At 32.9% G+C, this 12,060-nt stretch overlaps 1 protein-coding gene across 1 annotated transcript; it reads left to right on the top strand.

The window, feature by feature from the left end:
• Positions 1-4,275: 4,275 nt before the first annotated feature.
• Positions 4,276-10,492, top strand: LOC128548433 (GATA zinc finger domain-containing protein 14-like). The gene is made up of 2 exons (XM_053523218.1): positions 4,276-5,215; positions 6,662-10,492. Exons 1-2 carry the CDS (start codon positions 4,633-4,635, stop codon positions 8,869-8,871), a joined length of 2,793 nt encoding a protein of 930 aa, XP_053379193.1. The 5' UTR covers positions 4,276-4,632; the 3' UTR covers positions 8,872-10,492.
• The last annotated feature ends 1,568 nt before the right edge of the window (positions 10,493-12,060 follow it).

The following is a 12,060-nucleotide window of genomic DNA, read 5'->3' as shown; positions in this document are numbered from 1 at the left end:
AGGAATGAGGTGTCGAGAGTGATTAATATAAGTTGTAAAACTTCCTTCACAATCGACCTAAAATAAAGTATGTATAAACTAAATGATCAGCATTTGTATACGAAAGTGGGTGGGGCAAGGACTTTACATTATGAGTTTAATTCAGACCAGTTTAGATCTTCAAAATTTCCAATTCTCGAGTAGAATAATGTTAATGCACGTTAATCTCCATTTCAGACCTTAATTGAAACTTTGTTTTAACATATTTAATCCGTTAAAAAAGTTTAAAGTTAGAACAAGAGCTGTCCGTAAGACAGCACGCTCGACTTTTCTATATGCTTGACTCTGAATTAGAGCTTTGCCAGTAAAGGGGCATAATAGTCAATAGCTTTGAAAGTAACAGAGGTATTGGACGTTATATAAAACTTAAAAAAAATATTCTAATTAGTTAAAAAGGGACATAACTCTGTCAAAATTCAATTAGAATTACGGTGATTGTTTCTCCTGGAGTAGACTTTGATAGTAAAGTCTACTATTTTAATTTTCAAGTCAAAAGCTTAAAAGTGGCATTATATGCATTTTTCAAGTAGAATCCAGCTGAAATAGATGTGTATGTAAAAAATGATGGAGGAAATTATAGCTTTTAACCATACATACCAAACTCTTCCCGTTACCAATACGAAATAATAAGTTTCCAAATATGACTTTTCTTATTTTGACTGGGGCAGTCTTTTTAAGAAAAGTCAAACGGCATGCAGGAGTTGCTTCCCTTCTACTTCAGAAATCTCTATCTTAAGGTAAGGGAGATCATTGCGTAGAAGATAGAAGAAAACCTGAACAATTTAGAAGAATCATTTATACATTGAATAAAAATAAGTATCTTCGGCCTTTTCAGTACTTTTTAACATTTCTCCAAGTAATCAATACTATTTTGTAATACGATGTACAGCAGCATTCCTCATTACACTACATCAAACACATTATTGCTCTTTATCTTATATAAATATAGCATAAGGCACAAATTAGCTCTCATTACAAAATAGCCGTCAAAATAATTCAAATGATTGTGTAAAGGTTTAATTAAAGGTATAGATCTTTGAAAGACAAGTTTCAGCCGGTAAGGCGTCTGTTCAATGAAAACGAATAATTAGTTTTATTTGGCAACACTCCACATAAAATATCTAAATGCGGGTAATGCGTAGAGGGATGGCATGTATTCTATATTAGAACTCTAATAAGCAGAGTAAATAAGGTTAAAAATGGAGTAAACAATCTTTTACCTACATCTACCTTATTTAATTACCTATTTTATCACAAATAAATGCTGCCTGATATAAGGTTTCCTGTTTTGCATTTTAATTCAAACCCCTGTCATTGCATAGAAAATGTCAGTCATTTCTCAATGCAGCGATGGTTTCTGGACTGCCTTCACTTGCTTTTACTTCCGACCAAAAAAAAAAAAAAAAAAAAAATATATATATATATATATATATATATATATATATATATATATATATATATATATATATATATATATCTGTATCATTCCAAGTTTAAAAACATGCATTTAAAGTGTTTTTACCTGAAGTGGATGAAACTGTATTTTAAATGCATTTAAATTAATGCACCATATATATATATATATACAAAGGGATGATAATGAGTCTCTTTATGAAATTAATGAAAGCAAAATGTAAATTTTAAAGCCACGGCGTCTATATTAAAACCATGATGAGATAAACTAAGCCATAAAACGTTCACTTCAATCATATAACGTTTGGAGCATGGATATGTATATATATGTTTACTTTTCAAATTTTAAATTGAAAGTATGATCATAGGACAGAACGTAATCTAACATAGAAAATGAGTGCTCACACTTGGGTTTTGTTCAGAAAAAAAAAGAAAATTATCGCCGTTTTACAAATATTTGATAGGCAACGGTAAACATGTGGTTTATCGATATGTGAACGTCTCGGCTAAACTAATTGCTTAAAAAAAGTTTGCAGCAAGTTTGCCTCAATTTTGGGGTGTCTGTCTAGTTTAGACTACTACTGTCTTTTTTTCTCTCAATAAATCATTAAACACATTATGTTTATTTTACAGTAAATGTTTTAACATCTACATGTTTTCGGTATGATAGAATAGATGTTGCATTCCTGAGAGGGTGATATGAAAAAATGTACACCCCTCGGGATATGAATATAGATCTCGGTTGATGCCTCGGTCGATACTCACCTATGTCGAGGTGAACAGTTTTCATATCAACCTCTCAGGAATGCAATATTTTTATAACATATGGACTTATAATGTGCATAATTAGGCTGATATAATGGTGCTTATCTTGGATTTCCATTATTTGATTCTACCACATTAGGTTTCACACATATATAAATCTACAAAGAATTTTAGTAGACCTATCATGTACACAGAATCCCATTCGAATACAACACCTCATTGTTCCATCTGTTGAGATGGAACACTTAGAATGGGTAAGCCACACATGCCTGAGTATTGACCTTGAAAGCTGTTGTCATTACAAGCTGGCCAGTCATACTCCGTGACCTTAGAAATAACCTCTGATGTTTATATTATTATTTCCTAATTGAGGCGACTCTCTGGCTGAACGCGCTCTGCAGATTACACATTACTAAACCCGGGTATGGAAAAGTGGAGTTGTTGAAACAGGCCAAACATCTCATTTGTCACAAAGCTTAACATACGTCGTTTCCTTCGAATGCATGTTTAATAATGTGAAAACAAACCCCATTGCGACCCTCTCATTGTGCACATCAAATTCATGAATCGAATGCCCGGATGTTTAGGACAGATACTACTAAATTACAGCCATGAATTACGTGATTAATGACCGCTAAATTTGTTGTATGCGAGGTCGAAGACTGTTAGCGCATCAAATCACGGCGACCCAAATCACTAGTAAATTAGGATCCCATCACCAGCTATTGAAGGGATGAATATTTTTCAAAAAGTAACTGATTAAAACCAAACACTTGCGTATAATATCCATTTTACATGTTAGAAAAAAAAAACACCAAGTTCCATAAAATATCCACTATTCACTTTTAATTGTTCGCTATATCATCTCTATAAACTTCTCAAAAAATCTACACGCATGTACGATTTTCCAATAACACGTGGACATTACGAGTTTAAATCGGGTCAACGTGTACAGCCAGTGTTTCTTAATTGCCGTATTTACTCAACTAAAAGTGGTAACGGATTTACTTTGGTGTTGGATTTAACAACTTATTTTAGCGTAATTACTGTGGAATTAGCGGACTTGACATTTGTTTTCAGGCAGTAGAAAACAACATAGATCTTCTTTTTTTTTTTTTTCAAAATTTTAGTGTTTTTTTTTTTTTTTTTGTATTTTGGTGCAGATATAAACGCCCCTTTGGTGCAAATGTAACGCCCCCGGGGCGCTTAAACGGGGGTTATGGAATGCCAATAAGGTAGAATGGTATTCTCATTGCGTCCAATCCTAGTGTTCCACACACTGATGACCAATATTTAAAGAAGAAATTGCAACCAAAATTTACATGATGACCATTATATATGTGCCCTAGAAGGAACTTTTGCTATGCTTTAACTTGTAAAAATTACCTCTTTAACAGAAAATTATAAAACGTTCTAAATTTTGCCCTGATTACTAGCTGGAATTATTAACAATAGATCTTACAGCGAAAGCTAGCAATTATTTTTCGGTAAATAAACGTGTTTCTAACATGACAATTAAATTAGTGAACCTGAAATTTTGTTGGCCTGCCCTAATATTTGTGTGTGACGCGTGTACTTTACAAGGATAATATAATTATTCTGACAGGTGAGAATATACCTGTCCACGAATCCTACAAACTGCATTTACACCTGCCAACAGCATTTCCTTGTAACAGAACATCTAAAATCATATTTATTTGCTACAATTTACGTCTACATGAAAACGATTTAATAAAAAAATAATCCGAACAAATATATCAGTCCACGTAGTTTCCTACAGAGGGTAAAGTCCTATTCTTTAGCGTACACTCCTGCGGTAATGTGAACACAACGTTTGACATTCGTATGACGTTATTAGCGTAAGAAGCAAGCCTTACACATACATATATGAAGAACGCTTTATGCCATGTTGTCAATCATGGATATAAAAATAAATCCGATTAAAATTCACTCATCAAATCATTTAAATCTTTATTACGCCTTGTACTTATTTTTATATTATTAAATAATAGTGTGAATTATTATCTGCGAGGCGTATCAGGTTTTCAAGTTGATATAAAAGCCAATTACTGTGTTTTGATATCTATTTATAGTAAAGTGTAGACGGATCAATTTTGAGTTAATTAATTTTATTTGCGTCATTTGCATAGATGATGTATACGTAAACAGCTATTGCCTAATGGGAAACGACTTTAACTGCGCGAACCATTCTTTCATTAAGACTGAAACATCCAAATTAAAAGTGTTACTATATAATTATTTATTACAATCTTATCTATAATTAAACTACAATTTTTATAATCTGAAGCAGAAAATGTACGTTTGGAATTAGTTTTAATGTTTTACTTAATAGTGTTTTATTTGATATATCGTACTCGTGACAATTAACGGAATTAGTAAAGGATAATACTTAGGATGAAAACCATAAACCTTTTGGCAATCATTCATGTTTTCTCAGCATCCAGCGGAGTTGTTTATTCTACGATTAAAACAGGACAGATAACTCAAAAGTCCCATCCAATGTTGTCATCTTTGTTCAATCTTGCCGATGATATTCGTAAACACCAGACGACAAAAACAGCAAAACATAAATGTGACGCCAATTCAGGCGATTCAACCAATAGAAAGGGAGTGACGCGTGACGCCAATTCAGGAGATCCAACCAATAGAAAGGGAGTGACGCGTGACGCCAATTCAGGAGATCCAACCAATAGAAAGGGAGTGACGCGTGACGCCAGTTCAGAAGATCCAACCAATAGAAAGGGAGTGACGCGTGACGCCAATTCAGGAAATCCAACCAAAAGAAAGGGAGTTGCAAAGACTAACCCGCAACAAATCAAAGACGAAATATTTTTTCCTGTAAAAAACCATGTAACGGATAAGCCAATAGACACATCACATAATTTCGATATTGGTAACATGCTTTTTCTAAACACGGGAAAAGGAATGACAGAGAATTCGGATGTCCTTCATACAGTCAAAACGAATACTAAATCGGGTATGTAAGATTTCTGTCATATTTTTTATGCTTGAACATTGATCCAATAATATTTATATATACAACACATATTAATTTGAACAATATGAAATGAGAATTTTGATATTTATGCATAGCACCATTTTCTTCATTCCAAAGTCTTACCGTTACTTGCATTTTGATTCGAAGAATTTGAAGCTATACGAGCGACAATATGTGAAACATTAGAGAACATTAAAGACTAGCCATTCAAATAGTAGTATAACAAAGTGGTAAATGAACTCGTACATTACGTCTCTTCAAACCAGTTATCTACTTTTTGACATACAATATAACTGGGTTTAATGTATTAATATGGTTCTGCTGTAATCCAGGAAACAAGGATTTGGATCACATAAGATTAAGTATAAAGCTTCTATGATCTTTAAAGTCAATATACCGATACAGTCACTGATGTGTCAGCCAGGTTACACATGTCCATAATTGTAATATTTTTCTTAAACTTAGGAAGCAAAGTTACGAGCAAATGCAAGGCTCTAAAGCTCAACACCGCACAGATGACCAAACGAAGGGCAGGGTCCTGGAGATTGTAAAGCAAAGTCTGAAACTGTTATTTCTGATAGGGCTATGTTCTACTTAGGAGTGGGAGTGGGGAATTATTGACACAGGCAGTTGTGTTAAGTAAGAAATGGCGATAATGATCTTGAGAAACAGAAGATCTTTAAAAGTGATGTATGTATGTACATCTATGTAATACTAAAAGCTGGCGATTACTTCCTCTTTTAGATATTTCGCTTTTCGGATATAATGAGCAATCAGATTGTTCGTAGCAGAAGTGTATTTATTTAGATATATCCTTTTGCTATTATTTGCTTTGAAGTAGACAAGATACTACCTGTGGCAGAACTTGGTGAACATTTGCTAATATTTACATATTGTGTTGTTGTACGTTCTGGGGGCTGCGGAAGAGGGGTGGATTTAGGGACAGTTTCATCTCATGAACAGACTTAATCAAACATAGTTTTCTATCATTTTAATTGCTATTATAGATCTTATAATCATTCACAGCAGCCATCCAAAATGCTTCGTCGTAGCCGTAAAATTTGTCCTCTTCGTGGACATGGTGATGTTGTTATTCCTGTTCTTTTGAGATCATAGCATCCATTCAATGTTCTATAATAAACTTCACCTTAAGTCGATGCTTGCGTTCTGTGATATATTTTGATATACTTTTTCATCTAAATTAGGTCACGGGAATCCTTCACAAATGTAGTAGTTTATGGCTCGTTGTTTATATAAAATGTTTCTAATATCTGCTTTGACCGCTAGAAAGACATGGTGATTATAATTTAAATACGCATAACTGTATTTATCGTTGATGGACGCCATTTTGTACAAAAGGAGCTTCTGGTACTGTAAGGATCAGAGATCTCTCACACGATTCAATGATTTTGAGTATTATTGCAGATATGTGTAGTCAATGTCGGCAAAGACGGGATGCCAAGTGCGTGGCAATACATTGTCGGAGTGATGGAATTTCGAATGTTCCTTCTAGAAAAGGACGAATACATCTAAAGTCACAGCCTGCTCTTGATACATTACCAGTGTTTTCTGACAAAGTTAATGTTAGGAATCGCCTGGACAAGCCTGGTACACCACAATTAAAGAACGTTAACTCACCACCGGGGCAGAATGTCCTTGGTATTTTCAGTTTAGATAGGCTTCCCTTAAATCAAAGAAAAACAGGTAAGGTCACTGCCGATCCGATATGGTTATTACCTGATGAGCTGTTTGATACATTGCGTAGCTTACCACTGAACAGGGTGCCGAATAAGGAAGGCAGAATAGAATTAGCGCAAGAAACCATTACGAAGAAAATGAGGCCTGCGGATAAAACGGAAAGCACAGTCGCTATTAATAGTGATCCAGCATTAAATATGCATTTGAGTGAAATAAACGTAAACGGTCCTATTGTGAATCGGAGAATTATGTTCCCAGCTAGAAACGTAGGTAGTACTGTTCCATCTGTAGATCAACAGACTGACAAAACAATACACTGGAATGAAGGACTTGTAGATCATGTTAATAATCCACCATTAGAGGTACCCACTAACACTTTAATGCAGTTGGTAAAAAACGACGAATTGCCTTTATTGCCGAGTGCACGTAAGACAGATAATATAGGAAATTCAAGCATCTTGCATGAATATAATTCTGTCAAATCTGCAGATACGGATACCAAAAATGTCAAAAACAATGGAACCAATAGAAAGCCGCTAAATACAGATCGTCATAATAATGTAAATAAATCTACCTCAATGTCTGATGTACAGACCGTTAGTGACAAAGTTCCAGATGTGACAGATGGACAAATCCCTATGAACAGACTTACACTTGTTGTCAAAAACATAGGTAACACAGAACAGATAGCAGTTCATATGGGAGATGGACCAATACCTACCGGTATGAGACTTTTTGAAACTAGACGGCAATATTCCATTTCTAAACAGGCAAATGTGCAACCAACAGATTCACATTCATTTCATCATACAGTTCAAGATAACCAACTTTTACCTGAGCAGTCTCATCAAACTATGAATCATAAACATTCACCAGAGAATTTTCACAAAAGTATGAATCACCAAAGTTTATCAGAGGATTCTAATCAAACTACGAATCATCAACATTCACCAGAGAATTTTCACAAAAGTATGAATCACCAAAGTTTATCAGAGCATTCTAGTCAAACTATGAATCATCAACATTCACCAGAGAATGCTCATAAAAGTATGAATCACCAAAATTTACCAGAGCATTCTAACAAAACTATGAATCATCAACATCCACCAGAGAATTTTCATAAAAGTATGAATCACCAAAGTTTATCAGAGCATTCTAATCAAGCTTTAAATCATCAACATTCACCACAGAATTTTGATAAAAGTATGAATCACCAAAGTTTTTCAGAGCATTCTAATCACACTACGAACCATCAACATTCACCAGAGAATGTTGATAAAAGTATGAATCACCAAAATTTATCAGAGCATTCTAATGAAACAACGAATCATCAACATTCACCACAGAATGTTGATAAAAGTATGAATCACCAAAATTTATCAGAGCATTCTAATCAAACTATGAATCATCAACATCCATCAGAGAATTTTCATAAAAGTATGAATCACCAAAGTTTATCAGAGCATTCTAATCAAGCTTTAAATCATCAACATTCACCAGAGAATTTTGATAAAAGTATGAATTACCAAAGTTTATCAGAGCATTCTAATCAAACTATGAATCATCAACATTCACCAGAGAATTATCATAAAAGTATGAATCACCAGAGTTTATCAGAGCATTATAATCACACTACGAACCATCAACATTCACCAGAGAATGTTGATAAAAGTATGAATCACCAAAATTTATCAGAGCATTCTAATGAAACTATGAATCATCAACATTCACCAGAGAATTCTGATAAAAGTATGAATCATCAAAGTTTATCAGAGCATTCTAACCAAACTGTGAACCATCAACATTCACCAGAGAATTTTCATAAAAGTAGGAATCACCAAAGTTTATCAGATCATTCTAACCAAACTATGAATCATAAACATTCACCATCACCGGAGAAATATCATAAAAGTATAAAGTTTTTCAGAGCATTCTAGTCCAACTATGAATCATCAACATTCACCAGAGAATTTTGATAAAAGTAAGAATCACCAGTCCAACTATGAATCATCAACATTCACCAGATAATTTTCATAGAAGTATGAATCACCAAAGTTTATCAGAGCATTCTAATCAAACTATGAATCATCAACATCCACCAGAAAATTTTCATTAAAGTATGAATCACCAAAGTTTATTAGAGCATTCTAGTCCAACTATGAATCATCAACATTCACAAGAGAATTTTCATAAAAGTAGGAATCACCAAGGTTTATCAGGACATTCTAGTCAAACTATGAATCATCAACATTCACCAGAGAAAGATCACAAAAGTATGAATCACCAACGTTTATCAGAACATTCTAATCAAACTATGAATCATCAACATTAACCAGAAAATTTTCATAAAAGTATGAATCACCAAAGTTTATCAGAACATTCTAATCACAATGTTAACCATCAACATTCACCTGAGAATTTTCATAAAAGTTGGAATCACCAAAGTTTACCAGATCATTCTAACCACAATGTGAACCATCAACATGCACAAGAGAATTTTGATAAAAGTAGGAATCACCAAAGTTAACCAGGGCATTCTTATCAAATTATGAATCATCAACATTCACCAGAGAATTATCATAAAAGTATGAATCACGAAAGTTTATCAGAGCATTCTAATCAAACAATGATTCATCAACATTCACCAGAGAATTTTCATAAAAGTATGAATCACCAAAGTTTATCAGAGCATTCTAGTCAAACTATGAATCATCAACATTCACAAGAGAATTTTTTTGAAAGTATGAATCACCAAAAGTTTATCAGAGCATTCTTATCACAATGTGAACCTACAACATTCGCCAATAGTGAATATAAATACGGTTCAAATTAATAAAGCACAGCAAGATATGAGTGTGGTGCATAATAGGCATGCTAACGATAGGAAAAGACCTGTGACCGAAACAACTTTATAGTATCGTCAGATTCTCTGATTATTTTATTCCTGGTAAGTTACTAGCTACTCAAGACCATGTGTTTTCAAACAAAACGGCTTAATTCCGAATCTACATGTACAAACATATTGTCTAAAAGCCGATTGTGTCATTTAACGTGACGAGTCAATGTTGTGAAAACTGTAACATTTCACTGTTCTAATAATCAAATACGATTAAAACTTCTTACCATAAATTTCATAAAGTGGATTGTGCAGCCTTTGTTTTGTTAAAAATCACTTGGGGCTTTAAAGGAGTGCATATACAATATGATAAATTTGGGGCTTTAAAGGAGTGCGTAAACAATATGATAAATTTGGGGCTTTAAAGGAGTGCATATACAATATGATAAATTTGGGGCTTTAAAGAGTTGCATATACAATATGATAAATTTGGGGCTTTAAAGGAGTGCATATACAATATGATAAATTTGGGGCTTTAAAAGAGTGCATATACAATATGATAAATTTGGGGCTTTAAAGGAGTGCATATACAAGATGATAAATCATCTTGTTTACCGTCAAAAATTAAGCGTTTTTGCGTTTAATGTGACACATAAAAATGTTGATATTCAGTCGTCTTGTGGTCACACCATATATACAGCCATAAAGCTTTGTACAAATTATGAACTGTTGTTTTAATGTATCTCATCTATTCTTATATTAATTTATCGACCTAATGTCGTGTGTTTACCAAATAGCTGTAACACATTAATCGTCAGTCTAAATTTCGTTTTTAAGAGAGAGAGAGAGATATATATATATATATATGCTGTTTAATTGTAATATTTACTTTGTGTAGCTGACATATGAGTGCATTATAAGTAACATTTCAAACATTGATTATGGCGTTATAGACTACTGTTATCGTGTTATATTATTTTTATGTTAATGCGCTTTTTATTTTTTGTAATTATAGTAAAGATATTTGTATTTGTTTTTTTATGTTTCATCGCGTATTTTGACATAGAATACACTGCATCATTCGAAAGTGATTGATTAAGTATGAAATCTACGCCTGGACTATGGGTGCCCGCGACGACCATTAGAAAGTCATGTTTCTGGCAGAAAGAGTAAATATTTATTTTGACCTCCATACTTTAGTAAATAAACAATTTTGCCATAGTTTCTAACAAAATAAACAATCTGATCTATATTCACGCAATGATATCAAAGATTCTTTGTTGTTGTTTTTTTTTTTGTTGTTGTTGTTCTACAAATTCATATTGATGAAATACCATAACAGTGTGACACTCATTTTAGCAAGACTTATATTATAAACTTTATATAAATATTGTTTTTGTCAAATCGCAGTAGTTATTGTAGAAAGTTATGATAAACCATATCTTCTGTGGAATAATTAAACAAGTTAACTTTTTTATATAATGAAGGTACGTTTATACAGTAATAACATCTTAAAAGGAATTCCTATAGTTTTTATGCGCATCTTTCTGCGCAGCCGACACTATCTATGGAAAATTGAACTGAAGTCAACATTTGTTAAAACATGTGACAGACAATCTTAAATATGAGGAATCTTGAATAAAATAACATTTTTGATAAGTTTTATCAGCAATCAAATGTTGATACTGGTTTATGTTGTATTGACATGTATCATGCCTGACATGTATCCTGCCATTTTTTGTGGCTGTGTTTTGAAAGCGCATTTTAGTACAAAGATAGTGTTGTTCATATGATGTTAGACAATTTACTTTGTATTGATAAGACAATGTCTCCTTTCAGATTATTTAGTATTCAATTATAGAAAGAATTAAGAACTTTTAAAACTTTTTTTTAACCTTCTAGCAGATATACATGTAATCAATTTGGTCAGGTTCGCGCCATTTTTCGTCCGAACAGGTGTTATATTCAAACGGTCTTAACATAAAATTAAGCCTGGTGACCCATGCGTTTTAGCCATTTTTATGTTCACAATACAATTATTTATACACAAGAAAAACAGGCAAAAAATCTATGAAACAGTTTTTTCAAAATTAAAAAAATATATTCTTCACTATGGGTATTTTTGATTGAAAAAAGTTCACAAAAGTGTGACCCATTGGTTTTATTTGTTCATTGTTTTCAGCACAAATTGTCCTATCATATAATGTGAATTTGAAAAAAAAAATCTATGAAAGGAAAAAAAAACTATAGGAATTCTCTTTAAGCTTTTTCAGAATATTTAACGGTAGTT

This window comes from Mercenaria mercenaria, chromosome 14 (genome assembly GCF_021730395.1).
Source record: "Mercenaria mercenaria strain notata chromosome 14, MADL_Memer_1, whole genome shotgun sequence".
Taxonomy (NCBI): Eukaryota; Metazoa; Mollusca; class Bivalvia; order Venerida; family Veneridae; genus Mercenaria; species Mercenaria mercenaria.
The sequence above is the reverse complement of the archived record's forward strand: the minus strand, read 5'-3'. Positions and strand labels throughout refer to the sequence as shown.

Coding starts and splice junctions, on each gene's coding strand:
- LOC128548433 (XM_053523218.1), top strand. CDS start 4,633: ATGAAAACCATAAACCTTTTGGCAATCATTCATGTTTTCTCAGCATCC. Junction 5,216..6,661: donor CAAAACGAATACTAAATCGG/GTATGTAAGATT, acceptor GTATTATTGCAG/ATATGTGTAGTCAATGTCGG.